This window comes from Orcinus orca, chromosome 3 (genome assembly GCF_937001465.1).
Source record: "Orcinus orca chromosome 3, mOrcOrc1.1, whole genome shotgun sequence".
Taxonomy (NCBI): domain Eukaryota; kingdom Metazoa; phylum Chordata; class Mammalia; order Artiodactyla; family Delphinidae; genus Orcinus; species Orcinus orca.
This window is the reverse complement of record NC_064561.1, coordinates 122,448,979-122,475,881: the sequence shown is the minus strand read 5'-3', so window position 1 is coordinate 122,475,881 and position 26,903 is coordinate 122,448,979. Positions and strand designations below refer to the sequence as shown.

The window sequence follows — 26,903 nt, the reverse complement described above, 5'->3', positions numbered from 1 at the left end:
CCTTCATCCTCTACACCAGGGGTCCGCAACCCCCGGGCCGCGGAATGGTACCGGTCCGCGGCCTGTTAGGAACCGGGCCGCACAGCAGGAGGTGAGTGGTGGATGAGTGAGCGAAGCTTCATCTGTTGCGCCCCATCGTTCCCCAGCGCTCGCATTACTGCCCGAACCATATTTTTTTTTTTTTTTTTTTTTTTTTTTTTTTTTTTTGCGGTACGCGGGCCTCTCACTGTTGTGGCCTCTCGCGTTGCGGAGCACAGGCTCCGGATGCGCAGGCTCAGCGGCCATGGCTCACGGGCCCAGCCGCTCCGCGGCATGTGGGATCTTCCTGGACCGGGGCACGAACCCGTGTCCCCTGTATCGGCAGGCGGACTCTCAACCACTGCGCCACCAGGGAAGCCCCCGAACCATATTGCTCCCCCAACCCCATGGAAAAACTGTCTTCCACAAAACCGGTCCCCCGTGCCACAAAGGTTGGGGACCGCTGCTCTACACTCTCAGAAGATGGCCTTGTCTTTCATCATTTTCTAGAATACATGCCCATGAAGGCAAGGCTCTTTGTTCACAGATGTAGCTCATATACTTAGAATAGTGCCTGACACATAGCAGGCATTTAGAATATTTGTTTATTACATGAATCAGGGAATGAATTGAGGAAATGGAGTCCCCCAGCTAAGGAACTCCCTCCCAGTCTCCTGCCCTTTAACCTACAAACTTAACCCAATCATATCCTTCCATACATACATCGCTCCAGTCTACAAGGAAGATATGCCTCTTATTTAAGGTTAACTATTTCTCCTGTGCTCCAGATTGCACTCTCTCCCATCTCCTTTCTCAGTAATTATCCCTCTGTACTCTAATTTTTAAATACCCCTAGCTATGGACTCCTTTCTCAGGGCCTAAAATGAATGCTTAGTCCCATTTTGAAAACAAAACCACAAAAATTTCTTGAACTCTAGAGCTTGCTGAAGCTACACTCTATTTCAGAGAAGCTTAGTCTTAAAGGAGAAGCCTACACTTATGGTCCCTGCTTCCTCATCCTTCATTAGCACCATCACCTGGTGGCAATTTGGATTCATCCCAGGCTGCTCAAACTTCTCAAGGTAAGGTCGTTAAAGGACCACTACTTACCCAACCTAATAGATACTTTTTGCCTCATTTGATGTTTTTGCTACATTTGATCCTGGCTACTCAATTCTGGAAACTCCCTTTCTTGGCTTTTTGACACTGTTCGCTCACTGTGCTAGCCTGAGAGCTCTCTCAGCTTCTTTGCTGCCCCTTAAATGACTATTCCCCCAGAGAGGCCTGATCTGCCCTTTTCTATAAATATCCTGAATGAGCTCATCCACATTCAAAGTTTCAACCACTACTTATATATTCTAATGATTCCCAAAACTCTATCATCAGCCTAGTTCTCTTTTCCTGAATACCAGACCTGGATACCCAACTATAAGACATTCCCACGTAGTTGGCCATAAATACATCAATTTTTACTCAATTTGTCATCTCACCTCACTGCAAACTTGCTTTTCTCCTTGTTCCCTATCTCAGCTAATGGCTGACCACGCCAATCTCCTTACCCCTCTATATCAACAGGGTTCATTGTCAACGCCTATAGATAGTACTACTTAAATCTCTTTTTGACTTCAGCCCATGTTCTACTCTACCTTAATTCAAGCCATTATTCTTGACTAAGCTGCTGCCATTAACCTATTACACAATTAAACTTGAGGATCTCCAAGACCCCCACTCATTTCTCTCTCATATACACACACCCCTCCTCCAAGTCTAAAACTTCATCCCATATTGTAACCTGAGTAGTTAATCTAAAACACAAGCATGGTATTAACTCTACCAGCTTAAAATTGTTCCTTTGCTCACCACTATGTAAAGCAATGGCCTCTAAAGTGGGGTACAGGAATAAATTATTTTCTCTTCTTTCATTTCTATTTTTATGTTTTATAATATATATGTATGTGTGTTTACACACACACAGTAGGACATGCAACTTATAAATATACACATATGAAGGAATATGCCCAACATCTTTCATTGATATGGGTGCCACAAAAACATGTGGAGACCACTGATCTACAGAAAGTACAATCCTCTGACATGACACAGCCATCATCTGTCCCTGGACTAACTTTCTAGCCAAATCTACTTTTATATTATATCTGAGTTATGCCAAACTACCTTAAACTTTCTAACTAGCATATGCCACCTTTGAAGCTGTACCTTTGCCACTCCCCTGCCCAAAATACCCTAACAACCTCCTCACACATTTTCCCTCTCCTCACTGCCCCTACCCCCCAGCCCTCATCAACTCTTGTTTGTTCTTTAATGCTCCAAACAAACATAACTGGCTATGTGAAGCTTTCTCTGACCTTCCCAGGTAGAGGAGGGCACTTCCTTCTCTGTGCTGGCAAATACAACATACATCTCTGTTACAGCACTTAAGTCACAGTAATGTAATTTCTTGTTTACATGACTGTCTACTCATCTTTGTATTGCCAGCGCCTAGCGTGACTCATAACACAAATAAAGTGCTTAATGTTTGTTATACAAATGCTCAAGAGGCACAGTGCTAAGGAACAAACTGTAGCAACACCTTAGCTACCTGACACAGTTGAGAGAGTAAGTGCTCTGCTTTGCTGAGGTTTGGGCTGATGATCAACTTTAACTTTTAAATTTTAAGATGTGGTTACATCATGCACTGAGTTTTCCGGTCAAGTCAGAGAGATTTTTAGAAAGTCAACACTTCATCATCCACCAAATGCTAATCAATTAACCATCAACAGTGTTAACAGTGTCATCTGAAAGATGCCTTATATAAATTCAAAAGCTAAGGCTCAGTGATTCGGGTCAAACATGGCAAATTAATTGCACACATATATCTTCCGTTTCTGAAACTACACTAAAATGAAAGTGAAGGGAAAAAGAAGGTATAAACCCATAAAACCAAAGAACAGAAGTGACTCCACTGTGTAATTTTAATACAGTTTTGAAAGAAGTAATTTGGAAGAAGGAATAGTACGTGACTTGGCAGAGCCAAGGAAACTGTATAGTGCCTGCAAAAAAGGGAACTAAAAAGTGAACAACTTGCTGGCCAGAATTCAGAGGCAAAGGAATTGCAGGAGAGGGTGTGAGGTATGGGGCTGATACTGGGGAGCTGATCCAAAGTTTAAGTAACAGAACAATGAGAGCTCCCTTCCCCCCTTCCCACCCTCCATAGTCAAGCAACTACCTTTACCAATAGCAGAAAACAAGGATGAAGCATTAAGAGAAAGGCTGCAAACCCTCCCCTTCATGTTTTTCAGTTTACAGCAGGTAATATGCCTCCTGGGTATATAATGGTATATACCTTGCTCTCAGAATGCCAAGAGGTATATACATTGGAAGATTGTTCTCTAGAGTGAACAGTCTCAAAGAAAAGACCTACAATCTCAGAGAACAGATCTCTACTTACTGATACCTGGAAATCACCCAAGAAAATGGCCTGTTCACCACCTAAATGCCTAACACGAAGCCCACCGGTGACAGGACTCACTGGGTCACAGAGAGCTTCTAACCGGCTTTTTAGTATCTTACTCTTACACACAGCTCAGGATTACCAGATATTCCAGGAAAGTTTCCATCATGAAAGAAGAAACTAAACAAAAAAGGAACACAAAAGAAAATTTAGGGAACAGAAAACAAAACTTCAAAACACTGTAAGTGTCCTCAAATCGATGACATATTGAGAAAGAAGACCTGGAAATTTAAAATTATGTGAAAATTAAAAATCCAATAAAAGTATTAGAAGATGAAGTCAAGGAAATTTCCTTAGAAGGCAGAATAAAAAGAAAAAAACTGGTAGATAAGACAAAAAGGTTACCATCCAACTAATAGGTCAGAAAGAGAAAAAAATGTATGAAATGATATTTTTTAAAAATAGAAGAAAATCTCCCAAACTTAGGGAAGTTGACGGCTGATATGGTCCAGCAGTGACCAAAAGAACAATTAAAAAAAAACAAAAAAAACATACAAACAAAAAGTGCCACACCACATCATTGTGAAATTTTTGAACAGCAGAGAAAAAAAAAAAATCCTAAAACATTCCAAAGTGGGTTAAGAGTAACACATGAAGGAACAGGCATCAGAAACAAGCAGGCTTCAACAGGAACACTGGAAACTAGAAGACGACAGATCAGTGCCTTCACAGTAATAAGAGAAAATTACTTCCTGTCTAGAGATCTAGCCTCAGTTGAGGGGGAGGGCACTTTCACATATGTCTCAAAAAAGTTATCTCCTACCTAGTCATTTTCAGGTAACTACAGGAAAAGGAGATTCACTAAAACAAAAGGATAAATGAAGAAAACAGTGTCCAGGAAACAGGAGATATGATGCCTCACCACCCACCCCCCAAAAAAATTAAGGGAAAGTCTAGTATGAGACTACATAATCCAACTAAAGAGTAACCAGTCCATAGTGGAGCAGGAATGCAGAGGACTACAGATTTTTAAAAGTTAAAAAAAAAACAAAAATAAATGGAATGGACATACTGATACTTGAGCATTTGGAAAATATCCATAGGTATTTGATGTGGTGCAGCAGGCAGAATTCTAAGATGGCCCCTAGATTACTGCCCCCTGGTGGGCATTTTCTGCATAAAACTCTCACCTTCAGTATGGGTAGAAGGCTTGAATATGATGGGATGTCACACAGGTAATTAGGTCACTAATCAGTTGACTTTCAACTAATCAAAAGGGAGGGTACCCTGGGTGGCCCTGACTTATTTAGGCGAGTCCTTTAGAACAAGATGAAGCACCAGAGAGGGGCTCCTCCTGGCTGCCTTGAAGTCACAGCCACTTTGAGTTCTATAGCTGCAAGGAAATGAATTCAGCCAACAACCACATGAGCTTTGAAGGAGATGCTGATCCACAGATAAGACTCTAGTTCGAGCTGCCACCTTGACTGCTCCTGCCTTGTGAGACCCTGAGCAGAAGACCCCGTTAAGGTGTCTGGATTCCTGACTCACAGAAACTGAGATAAATGGGTGTTGTTTTAAAGCCACTAAAATTATGGTGATTTGTCACACAGCAACAGAAAACTAATACGATAGCATGTGGACAAACTTAAGGATAGCTAAACAGGATAAACAACTTAGAAGGAAATCATACTTCCTCCAGAAGCATAAAAACTTCAGGAGTCAGACTTCCCTGGTGGCAGAGTGGTTAAGAATCCGCCTGCTAGTGCAGGGGACACGGGTTCGAGCCTTGGTCCAGGAAGATCCCACATGCCGCGGAGCAACTAAGCCTGTGCGCCACAACTACTGAGCCCGCGCTCCAGAACCTGTGAGCCACAACTACTGAGCCCGCGCGCCTAGAGCCCGTGCTCCGCGACAGAAGAAGCCTGCGCACTGCAGTGAAGAGTAGCTCCCGCTTGCCGCAACTAGAGAAAGCCCGCATGCAGCAACGAAGACCCAACGCAGCCAAAAATAAAAATAAATTTTAAAAAAATCACAAAAAAACCTTCAGAAGTCAAAGCAGTGTCAGGTAGTTTAGAAATAATACATTCCGAAATGCCAGAAAGCAGAAGTCACTCTGAAGCAAGTGGCATTAACTGGTAAGTACTGCTGGAGGTAATCAGGTTTAAAGAGATAGAGATCAGTTTCAAGTTGTCCTGGATCTTTTAGCTTATAAACAGTAGATAAAAGGTTCAATCAAGGTTTCCCCCTTTAGTTCAAATTTATAACGTTTTTCAATTTGCAAGCAGAGAAAAGAAAGCTTCAAGAATCATCGAGGCTTCTGAATGGACAGAAGTTTCTCATACGTAAGCTTCGTTTTTCAAACGCCGTGACTCTAAGTAAGGTCCTTGGACCAACATCAACATCACCTGAGAAGTCATTGGAACAGCAAATTCGTGGGCCTCACTCCCAGACCTACTGAATCAAAAACGTGGGTTGAAGTCCAGCAATCTGTGTTTTTAACAAGCCCTCTAGGTGATTCTGATGCAAATTCAAATTTGAGAACCACTAATCTAGTGTGAATTTCTGCCGCTACCCTGCTATGCTCTGGTCTTCCTTCTTGAGTCAAGAGTTAAAGCATTTCCAAACCTACTGTATCCAACCTAGATCAAAGTATCACAGTCACTAACACATGGTAGGAGCTCAAAAAGTGCCAAATAAGTAAGAGACTAGGCTTCAGGTGTATTTCTTTCACCAGAGGGTTTTTAGAACACTGGCTACAAATGCCTTCAGGCAGGACATGCTCTCTTCACTTTCCCACGGTCCCCACCAATCCTTACTGCCTTCTGCCTTATATATTCACACATTTTTCTGCCTAGCCAATGATAGCATTAGAGTTTGGGACCTCTGGGGGAAAAGATTCAGAAAGAATAACAATTTTAAATCTGGATACAATAAGGCCCAGCTGTCTCTTACGAATTCTAGGGAATCAAACAACTTACAGCTGTTGCATGATGATTCAGAAATTGTACTGTAGGCCACAAGTGATCCTTCCACTTGTGGGTCTCATGGTCCAACATTAAGCTCTAGGAAAAGTGTTTCAAGATAACATCTTAAGCATTCTTTTTCTGGTCTGAAGTCTTCAGAGAAGTAGACCCTGCTTCCTCACACATTCTTGAGGCTCATGTGTCCATTAACTACAAGAGCAGTTAACAGGGCTTTGACTGATGGAATTTACACTGTAGAATCAACTTTGGAAACTATACAAAACATATGTAATAACATTTCAATTCATTTATGAGAAAGACTTCAATGTATTTAAAATATAATGCACTGAGCAGACACTGATTACGCTAAAATTAGAATGCACTTTCTTTCAGTACCATCTAAAAGGAAGACAACACCATTTAGTTAAAACTCACTATCAAGACACTAAGCTTACATTAAATTAGAATTTTATTTTAAACGATGAGGGGTTAGAAACCCCCTATAAATCAGTCTCTGTATATGTGAGCATCCATTTAGGATCCCCTGAGCTAATGGTAGGAACCCCAAGGAGCTGGAGATCTAGCACATGTTCTGCCCCTGCATGACCTCCCTAGTCACATTTTCCTTTTGAGCTCTGGCTCCAAAAAAAGTGGGGATTAGTACTAACATTCTGAACTACTCCTTACACTTAAACAAGAAACCATTTTTGCTATCATTGGTGTAATTACTTTAGCCAATTTTGAAAAGAAAAATAAAATTTGAGATAAACAAGCTAAAATTGATACAAACACATAAGTATCTATGTATATGTAGGAACAGTGACTGATCCTGATAACTCTGTACTGTAGATATTAGTATTTTTTAAGACCTTCACTCTTTAAACCCAAGAGAAGTTCTAAAACTTAATATATTAATCACAGAGAAACTTAAAGATTCAGAAAGACTCAACAAAATTTCACAATTGTATGTCCCAGAAATAAACATGGTAGCACTTTAATGAATTTCCTTCAAATCTTTTTATGCATGTACGGATGTATTTTATATAGTTGAGAATATACAGCTTTGCATCCTGGTTTCTAATCGACCACTGCACCATCTTTGAAATTATTTTTCAGGCTAGCTTTGTACCGTATGACTAACCTACAGTTTACCACAGATCATATACTAATTACTCCAAATATACTAATATGCTACCAAGTAAAACTAAGTAGCAATATTTCCATTAATGTCTTATTACCCTCACATTAACATAGGCATAGCAATAAATATCAATTTAGCATTAAAAAATAGTAAATGAAAGCAACAATAAAAATAGACAACTAAAATCCTATATATTTTCAGTTGAGTAGGGAAAAAAGGCAGCCTGCAAGATCCAGAACTTTTTTTTTTAATCAACAGAACCTCAAGGAAGATGAGTTGAAGGGTGATTTGTGAGTCTTCCCATTCAGCTGAATGTATACAGATCCCTGGCAAAACTGAGTACACAAGAGTAGGTGGAATCCTCATTCTGTAAACATCTTGGGAGCTGGCAGGGTGATTAAGCAAAGCACATGAATTTTAATGTTAAAAGTCATATGACAGAGATTCATAACTACAGAGGACAGAAAACAGCAGTTTTACAAGATAAGCAAAAAGAAAGCACAGAAACGTAAAAGGATAAGCTAAGCACACTCAAGTATTACAGTTGGTTCAAAATAATTGTCCTACCTAAGTTTAGTCATGTACAGACTTACCTTCCACAAAGGAACACGGACAGAAATTTTCTAGTATGAGTACTTTGAGCTCTTTGATAGTCAAATCCACTTAAGATAATTTCATAGCGACCATTACTAAGAGCCTAATGGGGGAAACTGAAAGTAAGTAGGGCAAATTCCAACTCACAGAAAAGCCTTATTCAAAATAACCGTCTTAAACTTCTTAAATGAAACAGAAGGAAGGCAACACTACTTAAGTAAGATTGAGGCATGCTTAAATGTAAAGGTTAAAGGATCCAACAATTTACCAAGAAAGTTTATCAGAAAAATAATTGGTACATCCAACTTATACCCAACTGCTAGGAATCGGCATTTTCTGTACACTAAGAGTGGGGTCTAATTCCCCAGATTCTTTCAACTTACACTGCACGTGTGTGCTCTGCTACGACCTAGGTGGTTAGGAAACACACTGTACGGTACTCAGAGAGATACCAGAGCTGTGGTTATCTATCTCCGCCCTCCTACTAAAGACAGGGACAAATGAGGAGCAAGCCCTTCTATAGGTGGGGCAGGGGTCAAGAACACTCTCTTCCACAGCCTTCTGGACTCTGAGGCATGTGGACACATGGATCCAGATGTGCCCATGACATCATAAACATGACTTAAAACAACCTAATAAAGGAATAAAAGCTGTTTGGTATCTGTGATCCCTCAGTACACTTTTTTGTTTGTGTTTAATTTCTGTCTAACTCTTGTTTGGTAATTTCACAAAAAGTCCACAATTCTTAAAACTGCTCTGCCTTAAGGAACTGGTGCCGACTCTTTTCAAAGATAACACGGAAATGCTTCATGTTTTAGGGAAGAACATTAAAAGAAAATGTCCATAAAGCAAAGCAATTTTTAAAAAGCTAATATTAGGTGTTAAAAGATTAAAGTGAAAAAAAAAGATTAAAGTGATTTTTCAAAAGCTAGAGAAAGTGCAAAGGTAAACTGTACTATGAAGAGAAAGTATTGGCTAGACTGCTAATTTTTCGGATTTTATAATTTTATTTTCTGAAACAAAAAAGAAAACAATGATGCTTTGCCTTCTTCCAGTAGCCTATCTTAAAAAAGATAATTATGTGTAAATGAAATTCAGATCTTAACTAAGTCAAATGTTTGTTTTACATATTTAAAATTCTTTTAGCTACACAAGAGCCATACTGGGTTCACAATTAATCATTGAGTGTGTGTGGGGGGGAGAAACCTCATGAGAAAGAATAGTTTGTTTCTTTTCTTTTGCAAGGTCACTAAAAAGTAATTTAGGGACTTCCCTGGTGGCTCAGTGGTTGGGAATCTGCCTGCCAGGACACGGGGTCGATCCCTGGTCCAGGAAGATCACACGTGCCACGGAGCAACTAAGCCCGTGCACCACAACTACTGAGCCCATGAGACGCAACTGCTGAGGCTCGCACGCCTGGAGCCCGTGCTCTGTGACAAGAGAAGCCACCGCGATGAGAAGCCCACACACTGCAGTGAAGAGTAGCCCCTGCTCGCCGAGAAAGCCGGCAAGCAGCAACAAAGACCCAACGCAGCCAAAAAAAACCAAGTAATTTAGTTTTGTACCTGTAAAAGTAATTCTAAATTATACCTACCAGAGAAGTGAGATTTTTAAAAACAAGATGAGAAATAAATAAAATACAAGTGGAGGGTAATGACAAAGCACAAAAAAAGGTAACATATACATGTGATTAATTTCAACTGCTTCCCTAAAAAATGTTGCTTAAAACAAGCAGCACTGATTCTCATCAATTTCATCTTTTTTTCAAATCAGATATTTTATTAGGGAGCACAGAAATAACCAATGTGTTAGACTTATGATGGATGAAGAAAGGAAAATCAAACCGCAATTAAGAGCACAAGTTCACTGATAAATCTGTCTCTTTTAACAGTGTGATAATGGACGTCCTAATTTTATAGTATACAGAGATATGTTGTGAAAATTAAGACTTTTTAACCTAAAAGATTCAGTTCTATATGATTACACATGTTAAAGACCACTGAATGATTAGCCTTTAAAAAGTTTTACTTACTCTTGCAATGCCCATTCAATAAGATTGGAAAATTTTATCTCAATTCCTGTAATGTATATAAATGCTGCTTATCACATGGAGATTCTTTCGAAATGAAGATACTTAATGAGGATGAAACATTATATTGTCTCAAAAAGCACTCAACTTTTCAAACCTTAACAGAGAAGTCTTTTTGATTTCTAGGAAGATCTCAATCATTCCACAAACATAATGAATCTCGTAAGCTATAGGGTCACTTTATAAGCCATGGGTCATTACAAATATGCAACACAAACAAGAAACTGCACATTTCACTCAACTAAACAGATCCTAACTGAGAAATAAAGCTACTTAAAATGCCTTATATTCAGTCATTTAAAAATTATATCAGGAAACACTTAAATATTTGGAACTCATTCTCCCTACTCTTCTATCCAGTGAGTTGGATTAATCTTAAAATAACAAAACAAAGCAATGGAGTAACTAAAAATAAATATTTCAACTAAACACCACAGGTCTGGAAAAACAAACAAACACACTGCAGTAGTGATGTTGAACCTTCTGAGATTTTAACCACCTTTTCATCTGAGACATTTAATCACTTAAAACTAAACTGAGTTTACAACTAAGTATAAAGACACTTCTGTCAGTCGCTTAACTGCCATGAATTCCATTCAGGTAATTATCCTAGATCAACTTCTAAGCTATAAACTCCCTAAGGGAAGAAGCACATGTTACTGGTCTCTGTATCAGCAGTACTGAGCTGCTGTACATGCCACATGATAGGGGTTCAAACCTGGTAAAAGGAACAGACTTCCATCTAACTTTCCTGATGTTAGAAGTGATTAAGTGGTTGCCTTTGCAACAAAGCCCATTCAGATTGCAGTGCATGCTGGATCAAGATTTCTGCGTTTTAGCTAAAGTCCCCGGAGAGCAGCACCCAGTAGCATGGGGCAGAAAGAGGTGTCAGCTTCCTCTCCCAGCAAAGAAGCGACTTGGTTCAGGTTGCAATGAGGCAGCACTCACTTCCACGCTTCAGGAAGTTATCTGAGGAAAGGCGGAGAAGAGGGTTTCCAGAGGCGCCCACGGGCAGGTGAGATAAATCACAAAGAGCGTTATCAACCTCATTTGCAGGGAAAGTCACATTTTAAAAATAACTCACTCTTAATAAGAGGGGGGAGGGAATATTCCCTTGTTGAGATCACTAAGTTGCCAATATGAGCTAAGTAAAACAAAAGGTAGCATGAAAAAAAAAAAAAAGGTAGCATGAAATACCTCACTGAAGTTATGTGATTTCTGTTGCCTACTCTAATCATTCCAAAATAGCTCCTGACTCACTGCTCTCCTTAGGAGATACTACTTGGAGGGCTGGGGGGTCATACCTAACAAGGGCTCCTCGCTGGGGCCCGGAAGTTTCCCTAGACTTTACCTCACATACCTGCTCTCATTTTTAGGGGTTCTGATACACCTATTTCACAAACCAATACTTCAACCACCTTCACTGTAATTAAAAACAGCTCAGGCAGCATCCAGGATACTTTGACAGATTCTGCCAACTGTCAGTTTCAGCTGTTCTTTTTCATTTCCACCATAGTTCATAAACTACCATCACAGGAGCCTTAGATTTGTTTTTGGCCTGAACTAATCACTCATTTTCTTTCAAAATCATTCCTTTTGTTTTGATTTTGCCCCTAGACTTGCAATTATATCCAAAACTAAGGCAGAGATAAATTTTTATTATAACCTAACATTAGTCAAAAATATATTCATAAAACATGAAACTCTCCACCCACAATATTAAATTTTAGATACAGATACCTGTCAGAGTAAGGTAATTTAGGATTGCCTAGGTAAAACTTTAAAGGCCATTTAAAGCTCTGTTCCCTTTTGTTTTAAGTAGGTGCAGGAGGCTGTGCTTATTCCACAAACACTTATTAGGTACAAACACCTACTAAGTGTGGAAACTTCCACAAATGCCTTCTCTTGACAACTTAGATGAAACAAGTCACTATTACTGAGAGTCACAGCCCCAAATGCAGACTTGCAGAAAAATTATGCCATAAACATTCACTCCTTTGCCTCTCCAGTCCACCTTTAAGACTTTATTAAGGACTAATAAATTAGTTTATAAACACATTTAATTACACTGAAGTATCTAAAATCTGGGCTATGTGCAGGGGCTTATTTTCATGTTTTAAAGACCAATCCCCTTCGTCTTAAGTTCATCTCAAGCTTCCCTTGGTAAAACCATGGACATTCATGCAGCTTAAATGTTGTGGAAAACCATGAATTTTCTTTCATGATGCTACCACTCCACAGCTTAGAGAGAATGCAGCCTTCAACATGAAAAACTGCCACTTGATTTTTCTTCTCTGACACATTTTAAACAGAAGAGCTGCGGACTCTCAAGGGAAGCCATATTTCAAAGATTTTGAATAGTAGTATTTGTCAGTATTTTCTCTCATTAAAATTGGTACAATTCATCCAAAACATTTTTCAAATGCCATTATTTTCCAAGCTTACATGCTTAAAAACTGCTTAGAGAAAATCTCTCCATCTGAGAGATTTACTTCAAGAAACCAACAGCAATTATGAAAACTGCAGGAGAAAAAGAAATAATTCACTTTTACAGGCTGGAAAAAATTTTAAAACTCACCTAAGACCTTCATTTTACAGATTAAAAAAACAAGAGTCCACAAAGGTCAAGCAATTTGCCTCAGATCACCAAGCTACTAATAGCAGCACTAGAAATAGAATGAGGTATTTTAATTGCTGTTAGCAGTATCCCAAATCATGCAAGTTATATATATTCTCATCACTTTGTCATTTAAGTTTTAAAAACAAGTATCACTCTTTCTCATCAATTCCTGATGGACTCCTACAACGTACGTTCTACATCTTCAAACTTAAGTTTATGAACTTCAAGTTCTAATTCCAACAAAAAAGGGTAGTACTAGTAAGAACTTTCCTCTGAACGTTTTAAGAATGAAAGTTTAGGTGTGCACACCCCTAAACTGTCACAACGAATTTCAGTGTCTGTCCTTTCAATCTCTGTCCCTTAACTACACTTTAGATGTGTTTATTCAACTACGAAAAAGAGAGAGAGAGAAAATTCTAGAAGTTCCTCTTTGACAAAAAATCATTGAAAATCTGTCAATGAAACTAGATCATTACTCCATTAATATATTATGGAAGTCTGGCTTAAATTAGTAAGAGTCACTAGCATTTTATCGAGTTACTGTGTGAAAAATTAACAAAAGGTAGGAAAACGGCACTCTTGGTTGACTTTGGATCTGAAAGAAGGTATACATCTGACATTGTTAACACAAACTGAAGACTTGATCATAAAAGCAAAAAAAAAAAAAAACAGAGAAAGTGAACAAGTTCCTTTAACAAAAAGCTGTTTCCTATTCAGGCTCTGATCTTTAAATGCAGGGCACTGTGGACTCCTCCTAAGACTTTCAGATTTTCGTTTTAAATGCCCCAATAGAGCAATTCTATAGATTTTAGCTTCGGCTATTCAAGGGCAAAAAGGAGGGCACAGTGAGGACAATTTACACTGGATCATTTTCAAGGACTGTAGTCTAACCACTCATTACTTAACAATTGTCCTTTGTGCACCTGATTATTCTCAAAGTACTGAGAGAACTCTGGACTTCTTTTTGAAAGATACCGGCAACAAAACCTAAGAGAACACGACTTTGATTATAAACTGCTGCGGCACTTCGACCAGGAAAGGGCAGTACGTGTGGTCTTCTTAAATACCACTAATAAAGCTACATTCTGGTTACAATAATAGACGTATGTTCCTTAATTACGGCCTCCGGTGTTACTCCACAAAAATAACTTCTTAAAAGGTTAATACACCTATATTTTTAAAGCACTACCAGCTTGGCAAGGTGGCAAATTTGTTTGAAAACATAAAACACAGACAATTCACCACCACCACTCAGTAACACACATACATAAACAGACTCGAAGCGGGGTTAAGCACAAAATCCTTACCCCATTTTGCCCAGTGAAAACTTGCTCGGAAGTTTCTGCTCTTATGCTACGGAACAACTCCAAAGGAATTTCTCCGTCCGTTATTTCGCAGATGCTTTTCCACCCCCCGAGATCCTTTTGTGGAGGTATTTCAGTGATGCTGAAAATTCAGTTAGTTCCCTTAGGTAAAATGATTTCTCTCTGGGAAATACCAAAATGTTCAAACAGAGGTGGCATTTGCTTATTAGAGTTAAAATGCTGCGCGGAGGAGACGGCGGTCAACTCTATTCCACAAAATGAGTCTATGAATCGGGAAATGCAGAATCCAGCTTCACGGAGTCCTATAAAAAATGAGTTCAGTGGTCATTTCTCTCCTGTCCTCCTCCACACTCAGGGAGAGCCCAGGTAACTCGGCCTTTTCGGTGCTACTAAGGCTGCGGGTTCAAATTTCTCCACCACACCAGGTCCCTGGGGGTGGAGCGTGCAACCCAATGCGACGAGCACTTGAGAGATCCCTACGAGAAAATAAAAATCCTAAGCGCAGTAATGCCACTGCTTCCCTGCGCTCACATTAGAAAAAGCTATGTAGAAAAATCTCTTCCAAGTGCAAACCCAGCGGCTCGCGACGTGCATGGCACTCCACATTGGAATCTGTCTTTTAATTTTTTTCCCCCCTCCTAAGACTGGGAGCAGAGAGGAGGCGGGGAGGAGGAAGAGAAGGCTGGGCAGGATCGATTCATTCTCCCGAGGAGAACACACGGAGCCATTTCCAGGCTGGCAGCAGGCTGGGGGCGCAGCGCACGCCGGGGAGCAGGGGGAGGGGGCCGGATCCCACCTCCCTCAGCCCCTACCCGCCCCCCGCCGCCGAGCACAATGGAGCCCGGCTCGCGCCCGGCCCTTCATTCGCTGCTGCCGCTCTTCCCTCCGCTCTTCGGAGCACCGCAAGTTCGAGGCTCCGGCGGCGGAGAATGAATGAATTAGAAAGCCAAGCCCCACGCTGCCCCCCGGCACCCTGCCCCCAGCTCCCGGACGGGCCGAGCAGCGGCGAAGGACGGGGCTGAAGGGTCGACGGGAGCCCGCCCGAGCCGAGGCGGGCGGCTAATCCCGCGTCGGGACCAGGGGAAAGGGGCTCGAAGCCGCAGAACAGCCGCTGCTCCAGCGCCCCCACCCCTGCTCCTCGCCTCTCCCGCTCCGCGCCGCCGCCACACGCCGCCGCCACACGCCGCCGCCACACGCCGCCTCACAGTTCTCGGGCCCCGCCGCCTCCTTCTCACACTTCCATCACCGCCCGCCTTCGCCGGCCTCCAGCTCCTGCTCGGCGGAGCAGCGCTGGCCGGGCGGCCCGAAGCCCGCCGCTGCCTCCGCCTCCACCGGCCGCTCACAGAGCGGAGGGCGCCGCTTCCCAGGTCAGCGCCGCCCGCAAGAGGCGAGCGCGGCAGCGGAGCTGGCTGCGAGGGGCGGGGGAGGGGGCGGGGAGAATCGGGAGCAGTGCGGTCCCTCCCCCTGCTCGCGGGAGGAGGCGGCCGCGGCCGCGGAGACGCGGCCGGGCACCAGGGACTGGGGTGCTGACCCGTCCCGAGAGCCCGGTGGGGCCCTGAGGGTAGCGGGAGGAGGCGGCAGCTGCGAGGGCGGCGGGGACGCTGCTGGTCACGGGCCGAGCCGGCCCTCGTGGGGAGCTAGGCCGGGCGGCAGGTCCGGCGGTCCGTCCTTCCTTTCCCCCCTCCCCTAGTGGTCGGCGGCGCGCGTGCCGTGCGCTCTGCTCCTCTGCTGGCTCCTGGCCCCGCTCCCTGCCGCCACAGCCTCCTCCGCGCCCCACACCGGGTGCTCTCGCTGAGTCTCCATCCTCCCCGCAGGAGGACCTTTAAATAGCAACGTCAGCGCGCTCCTCTCCGCACACACGTCACCCGCCGTTCACGTCACCGGGGTGCGGGGGATGATGTCACGCGGCCGGAAGTACTGCTAAATTAGGGAAGGAGCAGGGGGAGGAGGACTCGGCGAGCTCTTCTGTGCCCACCTGCTCTCGCTTCTCCTTAAAGGCCAAAGCGCAGGAGACAGCCGAGAGGAGCGGCGGGAGGAGGAGATTTCCTTGCAACAAATGTGCCAAACACAAGTGAATCATTCATAGCAACAGTGCCGAAGTGTCAAGCGGGTGATAGCCTATCTCCCACTCCCACCCCTGTTGCAGCAGCTTTCCCGGGTTTCTCAAGTCCCCACTAGCACGGAAATGTGGGAGGAGAGACTGAGCACAGTGGTAGATATGTTTCCAGCAAGACTTGGGGAAAAGCACCTTAATTTTCGAAAGAGTTATTAAATGCCATTCTGGACTTAGTAGGCTTTAAAACTTTTTTTCTTTCTTAGTGGCTACCTAAATCACTAAAGAATAAAGAGCAGAGCCATGAACACTATCTTAATGATATGAAGTATAATAATGGGGTGGGAGGCATCAAATGATCTAAACGTTTTCATTTGCAAAACAGCAATGTTTTGGCATAGGATAATGAGTCAATCTTGACTTTGTTCCCTTATAATTATCGTCATGTACAACACATAGCAAATCCCAGTGTACCCTTTCAGTTCTGGTTTATCAAGAATATGAGTTTCAGTCTATGGAAATTGAAAATAAGAAAGACTACCAAATCCTTTTTATTTAAGTATTAATACAAGCACAGTTAGACTAATTTTGTCTTCCTTAGTTTTGACCGTATAACGTATAACACAATATCTCTTAAGTATGCTGTTTTTTATTTCCTATATGGCAACGATGAGGAGCCATCTATCTTTAGGTTTACTAGCTATGTGTGTGTTTGTGTCTATAATAAATCATGCTATGAATGCTCTTCAAATTCCAAATTACTACAAAGTTTTTTAAATGTCTCCGTTATTTCATAGTTTATTATTAGTTCAACTCAAATAATGAACTTTGATTTGATCTGATTTAACATGATAACCATGGCCCCAAAACAGAGCTACTACAAAATGCCAAAGGCTATTGCTATTTCAGAGTTAGTCTATAAGCTCAGTGACCATGTTTTCCAAACCAAAATCCAAACACATCATTTAACAATAGACAAAATATTTGGAATATGAAGTGACCTGGGAAATTCAGGACATAGGATTGCCAACCTATTCAGTGATTGTTAGGAGAGCTGTAAATGGATATCAGTGCAGTTTAAATACAAGGAGCTAAAACTCTACGGAATTTATATCATATGTATTTTTAATGTTTTGAATATTAAACTACTCACATGATTCCTAATTAAGGAACATTGGTTTTTACTTCTTTCTGCATTTACGCTTTCTTGATCAAGTTAGGAGCCCAGGACTAAAGAACAACAGCCAAAAGAATTAGGACCAAGTTGCAACTAAATCAGGCTTTCTGTTATCTTCACATTATAAAATCATGATCTTGCTTATAGTTTGAAATATCGAAACTAGTTTTTATTAAGGTTATAACAAAAGTTGATCAAAAGCAAACCCCTGCTTGCCAATTTGTCTAATATATATATATATATCATATTAATAGAAATTGTACTAATTTATATATCAGACAAATGGAGCTTCTTAAGTGTGTATAAAATATTAAAGCAATAGAGCTATCATTCTTCAAATAAAGTCAACTCTTGGCCCTTGCAAATTAAAATACAAATTATTACTCTACTCAAATTTCTCTACAAGCCATTTCCTATCTAAACTAAATCACTTTTCTCTCTTTTGTGCTCTTGCCATTGATGTTAATTAAAGGTCTCAATTTACCATTTTCAAACACTTCATTCTACCCTTTTATCATGACTTCCTCTGGTTTACAATCTTTTTTCCCCTCATCTTTACTCAGCTGTCAAAACAGTATGTTATCCGCCTCCCTGCTTTTACAATGTTGACCCGTCATTAGCGTTTCTGCTTTTCAAACCTACATGGTCCCTCCTCAACTGCTCTCTTGGTCAACTGAAAATTGAGAACAACTTTTTTTTTTCTATATAAATCTCAGGGTGCACTGTGATATAATTACTCGAAGTTTGTGTGATTATTTTTTATTTTAACCTCTGCACTTAATCTAGAAAATTCTGCCAATAATTGGTCAATTTTTCTTTCTAACTTATGTGGGATTAGCATATAAGGTAATACATGCGTTCATGTACCCAAAGGAATAAGTAAAACTTTGTAACATTTTATGTATCATGGTATGTCTGCTCAGAAAATATAATAATAAATTGTCTTTCTCCTCCCTTGAAACAATTCCAGTACCATTTTGAGAGGAGTCAGAGAACCATTCTATATGGCTTTCCATCTAAAAGTAAATATTTTCTCTCCTAAAACTGAGCTGATGTAACCCAAATGCTAGTCATGAATTTCCCATCCTGATTGTTTTGTTTTTTAAAGTAGTGAGCTTCCTAGAAAGCAATATATTTTCTTTTACCGGAAGAGGCAGAAAGTACTTTAGTAGAGTTTCAAATTTTTAACAGTTCCTTTTTCCCACTATGCTCTGAAAATTTGTGGCAACGTTTATGAATACCCACTGATTTTAGAATCTGTGGGTGGAGGCATCTGTTTTAGTTACAGAGTTTACTTCCATGCCCTCAATAGGGGATGGTGCTGTTCAATGGGATGTTCATAGATAGGTCATGAGATATGTCTTTTTCAATGAAAAGATATCTAGGTGATAGAAAAACCTTCCATGAAAGAGGGTTAAAGCCAGATTTTATTTTTAATTGCTTAACATTAGATAATAGCAACTCCCCTTCCACGTTCTCTCTTTTTCATTACCAAAATACCACTATTGCTTCAAATAAAGTCATAGGTAGAAACAATAGATTAAAAGATATCTCTCCATATCACAGAAATCTCTAGATTCCTCACTTCTGTGACATAGTTATGAAGAAACTAAATAATCAGCAAAGATTAAAAGTAATAATAAGAAAAGGCTTTTTGAAAAGTTGTAGGGAAATAGAATTTATCCAGTTGATGCTCCAAAGTTATTCCATCTCCTCCATAAATGTAGCAGGTACTGGGTGCCAGTAATTTGTTTGGCCTGTTTAAAACCATCTTTTACTATTATCAGTAAGGTTCTGAATAGAAACAGGGTAGTTAACAGTCTCAGGGGTGAAAGTCTAAGCATTTGGCACCTCCAAGGCAATGGCTTGAGGACAACTTTTACCCTTCTGAGTATCTGCACTGTTTTATCAGAGGGCTTGGGAGTGGTAGAGGAAGGGAATTCAGAGAATTATCCTTAGGAAAGATACGATATAAAGCCCAGGGGCAGTGATCTCATAGAACTATCTCCTGCTCTGATTTTTACTGTAAATTCATTATTTGTTTTCTAAACATGGTTAAAGAGATACAACTAGAATCCCAGACTTGTGAAAGAACATACCAGAAAGTTTTCAATTGGTGCTGTGAGAAAATCATTGTACAATGGTTTATGTAAATTTTTAAAAGATTCAGAAGAGAAGGGGATATGGTGCCTTTGAAAAAATTATCTGGCTTAACTCCAAGTTGTTTGTTTGGTTGGTTGATTGTTCTAAACAGCGGTTACAGAGTACAAAAAATTCAGAGTACAGGCTGGAAAAATATGCAAATCTGCAGAGACCTAGGGTAAAGAACGCAAAGTAAAGCTTGCGCTCTACCTGTGCAGTTCCTTAGAATGGAAGGCTGTGGAAGCTGATTGCCATGGTAACCAATAATCTTTCTGCTGAATGGGGGAACAGGACAACCATGAGGAAAATGTTTTAAATGATCTACCTTATTTTGTGATGTTTTTGGTGCCAGCTAGGAGAAAAACACCATCCAAGGTATTTAGGACAGCCATGCTTAAAGGAAGCTGCCTTCTTTTCAAAGACACAAGGCTGAGGCAAAAACTGGGGGCTCTTTCAAAGAGAGATAAGGGGTTGAGGTGACAATTGCAAGCTCTCTGAAGCAGAACATAATTGGTAAAGACTGACATGGCTAAAGCAGGCAGAAGCAATACCTAGAAACTGTGTTGAAGGGTCTCCCGAGCATAAGAGGTCAGACATGAATAAAGATTCTCAACATTTGGGAGTTTCAGCCAAGTTAGCTTATGTTACTCGTGAGACTTTTTATTTCTTTTTATCTGGTTGTAAATAGTAATTTCTCTAAAATTTAAAATGGAAATGGTAAATATATCTTTAGTCAGTATCTATTATTTTAATAATAAATAATATTCTTATCATATACATGATAAATATGTATATTGATATAGACAGATAGCTAGATAGATCTGTATAATATGCCTGTATTGACTGGGTCATCTGCAAAAATCTCTTACCCTTGGAATAAAATCCAAATTCCACGCCTTGGCCTAAGAGACACTGCATGACAGACCGCTGCCCACCTCTCTTACCTTGGTTACAGTTCCTCACCACCTCCGCTGCTACTGTGTGAGCTGGTGTGTCAACTGCAAAGGATCAGAAACCCCACCTAATGGTGACGTAAGCTAAGACTGGCTTTTATTTGCTTATTTACTTAACAAGAAGTCTGCAGTTAGGTGGTCCTAAAGTTGGTTTGGAAGGTCCAGTGTATCATTAGGGTCCAGGTTCTTTCCAACCTTTCGCTCTTCTATCTTCATATGTTGGTTTTTAAACCTGGTCCTTTGTCTCATGGTTGTTAAAAGACTATTGCGTTTCCAGGCATCATATTCTCACAAAAAGCATCCAAAGCAGAAAAGGAGAGAAAGAGGCAGGAATTTTCTCCTTTATGCCTGTTTGTACCAGAGAGAAAAATTCTCAAGAGGACCCCAGAAAATTCCCTCTCATTTCTCATTGGCTAGAACTGGGTTACATGCCCATCCCTAAATCAATCACTGACGCTTTGGAACAGAATTTTCATGATTCTCTTAGACAAATGACGGTTCATCCTTTGAATCTTCCTATTGTGTCTGAACAAAATTAGAGCTCTCTCAGCAAGGAAGAAGAGGCAATGGCTCTTGGACAAGCGAACCATATATTTGCCACTCGGCCCAAAGCTGCTCTGCTATTCCTGCTGCTCTTCAACTATGACAAGCTTGTTCCAAACTCAGGGCCGTTGCCACCTGGAACACATATGCCTAAGATAGTTACACTCCTCCTTATCATTCAGGTCTATGTTCACATTGCATCTCTTGAGAGATACCTCCTGAACATCCTGGGGAATCTCTCTAAGTGGAGCTTTCAGGAATGAGAACTGGCAGGAAACAGAATATTCAAATTGGGTACTTCAAGGCATGCTTATTAAAGATACTACTTACAAAGGTGGGACAGGGTGTAGGAAAACCATAAGAGAGGGGGCAATATCTGGCTTAGCAGGGCAGACCACCCTTCTACACCTGAAAGGACAAGAATAGAAAGCAGTGGCTAGAAATGAAACAGAGGAGATTGTGTGGACAGGAGCTGAGTCCTTGGCTAAGGGTCACAGCCAGCCCACAGAGACCCCACAAGGAGGGAGCCCAGGAAATAAACATCTCAACTTCACCAATAAATACCTCTCCCCTTACCCCCTCCCCACCTCCTACTGGTGGCCCCCTTCCTAAACTTGACATATAGGAAGCTAGAGGGCACAGGAGTCCAGTGATGTAGTCTATACACGTTGTCTTCCTGGGGCAAAGAGCAGGGAGAAGAGTGCAGGGTGTATCTGGTGGGGCGAACAGAAGGAATCCAGCCCAAATCATATTCTACTTGTCAGCTGTTAGATTAACAATTATTTAGAGTTTGGCACATGGAAAAACAAGTACAGTTAAGCCCTGAGCAACATGGGGATTAGGGCACCGTCCCTCCACCCAGTGGAAAATCCGAAAATCTGAGTATAACTTTACAGTCACCGTCCCCACCTCTCCCATTTAACCAGCTACCAATCACGTACTATTACAAAATCCACATGTAAGTGGACTGTGCAGTTTAAACCCATGTTGTTCAGGGGTCCACCATACTACCACAGACTGTTAGCAGGAGTGTAAATTGGTGTACCCTTGAAGGCATACATAAATTTTGACATAGCGGTTCTAAATACTTTAAAGAAATTATCCTACAGATATACTTTCTCATGCATTCAAAGAAACACATGCAAAAATCTATTGTATTGCTATAAAATAAAAAAAGGAGAGCAAACAACACCTATGTCCATCAAAGGGGACTGATAAATAAAAATGGTATAACCATATAATAAAATACTATGCAGCTATTAAAAAGAATGAGATAGACCCATAGTGCTGATAAGGAAAGATGCCCAATATAAAAAAATTCTGGATGAATACAGTAAACTAAATTGTGCTTTAAGGAGTGGGATTATAAGTTTGAGAGTTAGGGGGATTTTTTTAAAACTTTTCCCTATTACTACTTGTATTGTTTGAATTTTTTTTTACCATTAACACATTATCTTCATAATATAAAACCAAACCAAATTATTTAAAAATATTATTTAAAACACACAAATATGTTAAAACTTAACAGTAGGAGGACAGAATAACACATTAATATACATTTTACGTTCCTGTCTCCCTCATATCCTTTTTTGAAGAAGACTGTGTAAGTTCAAAAATATATTTATAGAAAGAGAAGAAATTGAAATAAGATACTTTATTGGAAATAGTGATTTCATTATACTCTTCACTGATGCAACAATATCTGGATATTTTATTTTAGGAAAGATGCTAATGAGATAGCAAGATAACAAAGGTGGTGGGAACCAAGACAAGACCATGTGAGGTGTGGGTGAAGGCAGATGTTTAATTTGCTGAAGACAAAACCAAGGGGAGACATGATGATTGACTTCATAGCATGTCTGTCCCAAACAACAGTTAATAGCTGTGTGAATATGTGCTACATGAGGTAGTAAAGGGTCAATGGTAAAATTTATTAAAAGGTAACTGTTAGCTCAGTATGAGAAAGAATGCAAAAATGATCAGATCTCTATCAATAGAATTGATTACCCTGAGAATAATTGGCTTATTCGTTCCTCACTATGTCTATTTCAGCATAAACTGGCTTTATGACCAATTGTTGGGATGATGTTACTCTTACCAGGTAAGAGGTTGGATATAAGACCTTTAAAGTCATTTTTTATTCAAAGATTTTATGACTCTTCAAGTCTGAGCTCACATCAAAGTCATCCTTCACCATTAGCTTCTCTACACTGTCTCCTTCAGAAAACTTACCCTCTCCTCTGATGTCAGTCATTGCCACTGCACAACTTACCTTCTTTGCTACCCTCCATGCTCTGATCTCACATCTAGCCTACTGAACAGCCCCACTGAGTGTTCTTAAAAATCAAAATGGCTAAAGCAAATTAAACACCTTAATACCCCATACTTGTCCTCTTGGGATTTTCTTATTTCTGTACGTGATAGGTCAAGCAAGGCTAACACATGTGACTTGTAAAGAAACAACAAGCCCTTTTAAAATTCAGATAGTTTATTACTTACATAAATAGCAAAAGCAAAGACAGCAGAAGTGCCAGCTGCTCATGTCCCTTGTCCCACAAGACAACACAGAAACAAAAGGACCTGGGTGACAATGCAACATGAGTTGTGGGACACACTGTTGCTGAGGAACTGATTCCACACTGCAGCTAAGTAGTTTTATAGCCTGCAGTGGTGTGCTAAGGGGGGTGGTGTTATATAATAAAGGATTTGGCTGACATTTTTATTTCTGGTTTCTAGGAGATAACCTCTAAATCCTTGGAATTTCCCAAGGCATAAGAGTGTCTTCAGTATTTATGGTGGGTACCTTGGGCCATACCTGAATTTTTTGCTAATGCAATGACTTGGGACAGGAACTGGACATGCCAGAAAAAACAACCATATAATTAGAGAGCTGGGGCTTTGAGCCAGGTGATATCAGCCCCAATCTCTGGGAAGGAGAGAGGGACTAGAGATCAATTCAATCATTTTTTCAATGAGTCAATTAATCCTGCCTACATAAAGAAACCCCAATAAAAACTCTAGACACAGAGGCTCAGGTAAGCTTCCCTGATTGGTAACCACACAGGATGTGTGGGAGGGTTACACAGCCTAAAGATATGGAAGCTTCATATTTGGGACCCTCCAGAACTTGCCCTATGTGTCTCTTCAGTTTTCTGGTCCTGATTTATCCTTTATAATAAAACCATAATCATAAGTCTAGTGCTTTCCTGAGTTCCGTGAGTTGTTCTAGTGAATTATCAAACTTGAGGGGATAGTGGAAGCACCTGAATTTGTAGCTAGTTGGTCAGAAGCGTGGGTGGCCTGAGAATCCCTGAGCTAATGGCTAGTGTCCTAAGTGAGCACAGCCTTGTGGGGACTGGGTTTTTTATTTATTTTTTTGTTTATATTGAAGTATAGTTGATTTACAATGTTGTGTTCGTTTCAGGTGTATAGCAAGGAACTGTGCTCTTTTTTTTTTTTTTTTTTTTTTTGCAGTATGCAGGCCTCTCACTGTTGTGGCCTCTCCCGTTGCGGAGCACAGGCTCCGGACACGCAGGCCCAGCGGCCACGGCTCACGGGCCCAGCCGCTCCGCGGCATGTGGGATCTTCCCGGACTGGGGCACGAACCCGCGTCCCCTGCATCGGCAGGCGGACTCTCAACCACTGCCCCACCAGGGAAGCCCAGGAACTGTGCTCTTAACCTGTGAAGTCTGACCTGATTCTGGGTGGTTAGCATCATAATTGCATTGCAGAGGGGAAGGCAGAAAACCTCATACCGGTTCAGAACCTAAGAGATGATGAGAAATGGTCTCATGATACCCTCCCAGAAAGATGTGGAGACAAGTGAGAAATGGCTTTGCAGCAGCAGTTCCTCACAAGCTTCCCACGGTCTCACGTTCCAAGAGGATCACAGAACAGTCTGCCAAACTTAGATCAGCTGCAGGTAAGCTTTGCATCGAAAAGGGTCTGGAAATACGTTTACCAAAATGATGGCAGTTGTTGTCCCTGAGTCGTGGAATCAGAGATTTTGGCTTTCTTCTTAATGCCTTTCTTTTTTATACATTATAGAGGCAATTTAGGGAGTGTTTCAGTGTGGGCTTTGGGGACATCCTGCCTGGGTTTGAATCTCAACTCTGTCATTTAGCATCTACATGTTCTTGACAGTGACCCACTACCTGTCCTGAGACCCAGGGCTCAGCCAGCTCCGGATTCTCCTAGGTGTGCATCCACCCTCCCTTTACCTTCTTCATCTATAAGAACATCACGTGGAACTTGATCATTTTATTTCCCAAAATGAAACTATAATATGTCCATGACAAGGTTCTAATTCATCATCTTTGTTTCTCATTAAAACAACTCAGTGAACGAATAAAAACCAGGCTGTTTGGCATGATTGTTTTCCTAATAAACCAAGACTTCACGCAATTTACTTAGCTTCTCAATGCCTAAGTTTTCTCATTTGTAAAATAAAAACAATAAATAATAGTCCCTACTTCATAGAATTATTGTGAGGATTAAATGAGTTAATATAAACAAAACCCTTAGAACAGTGCCTGGCACATAGAAAGCACTCAACAAATGTTAATTATTTTTAATACTTTTATGTGTTATTTGATTTGTGTACAAGGACCACATATTATCTTTGTAAACAGGAAAATTAAAAGGTGCAAAAATTAAAATTTCCTATTATGTATAAATCACATTAATATTTTTCAATTCTCATCTAGACAAATTGGCCAAATTTTTGCTTATAGTCATAACATCTCATAGTCACCATATAGAGAAATGGAATTAACTTTACAGAATATTTGAAAACTTCAATGAATATCTTAGATGAATATATACATATATAAAATAGAAGTATTTTTAAAATGTACATATACATAATTTTAAATTACTTGAAATTCTTCAACCACCTTCCAAAATAATCCACAGTTAACATTTTGTTCTCATATACATTTAAAGGAAGAACATTAGATGTTTATAATGTTTTATCTGTGGGTAATGGAATTCTGGATACTTTTTTCTTTATACCTTTATACATATTCTAAATTCTGTCAAGTCATCATGTATTATTTTTTATAATTAGAAAAATATTATACTTAACTATAAAATTATTTTTATCAGAATCTTTTTTGCACTATATGTAAAAGAAAGTAGAAACAGAAAGCATTTGAGAATCCAGTGACATGAGAGATTGCTTTTAAAACATTCTGAAATTACATTTTTATTGGTTTTAACAAGATTTACAACCTACTCAATGCAATAGAGTGGGCACGACAAAACAAATTTGTCTGAAAGCACTAGAGCCAGCACATGAATAGTCATGACATTCAGTGGCATGTCCCTTGTTGAAAAATATTTTTTATAATCTGTAATGGTGGATTCTTTACTAACAGGGTAAGCTGCATGTAGAATAAAATGAAAAGATTTTAAAAGTAGAGATTAAAATATTATAGATTAAAGATGATAAAGTATTTTAATTAAACTTCCTTTTGTTGTGTTAATACAAATTATAATCAAACATGGACTTAAAGAACATCAGCAAGTTTATACATATGGATATTAAGAATATGGAGTTTGGAATCAGACAGACTTTGAGTCTTCTTGGCCTTGCCAGGTAGCCTGGATAAATTATTGAATATCTCTGAGCCTCAACTTTCCAGTCCCTAAAATGTGTATAATAATAATACCATGGACTTCCCTGGTGGCACAGTGGTTGAGAGTCCTCCTGCCGATGCAGGGGACACAGGTTCGTGCCCCGGTCCGGGAAGATCCCACATGCCGCGGAGCGGCTGGGCCCGTGAGCCATGGCCGCTGAGCCCGCGCGTCCGGAGCCTGTGCTCCGCAACGGG

General features: G+C 40.5%; 1 protein-coding gene across 4 annotated transcripts in view; it reads right to left on the bottom strand.

Moving 5' to 3' along the window:
- HOMER1 (homer scaffold protein 1) overlaps positions 1-26,903 on the bottom strand; it is a 608,509-nt gene that overhangs the window by 117,250 nt on the left and 464,356 nt on the right. Inside the window, exons 1-2 of one of the 4 annotated variants that reach the window (XM_049707766.1) lie at positions 15,437-16,020; positions 14,184-14,503 (exon numbers count right to left, since the gene is read on the bottom strand). The exons of 1 other annotated variant lie outside the window; for it this stretch is intronic. In XM_049707766.1, the coding sequence (XP_049563723.1) occupies positions 14,184-14,188 (5 nt within the window). In that variant the 5' untranslated portion in view covers positions 14,189-14,503; positions 15,437-16,020. Of the gene's footprint in view, positions 1-14,183; positions 16,031-26,903 lie in introns of those variants that run through there. 2 more of the 4 variants (XM_049707770.1, XM_049707768.1) reach the window with 2 other exon arrangements.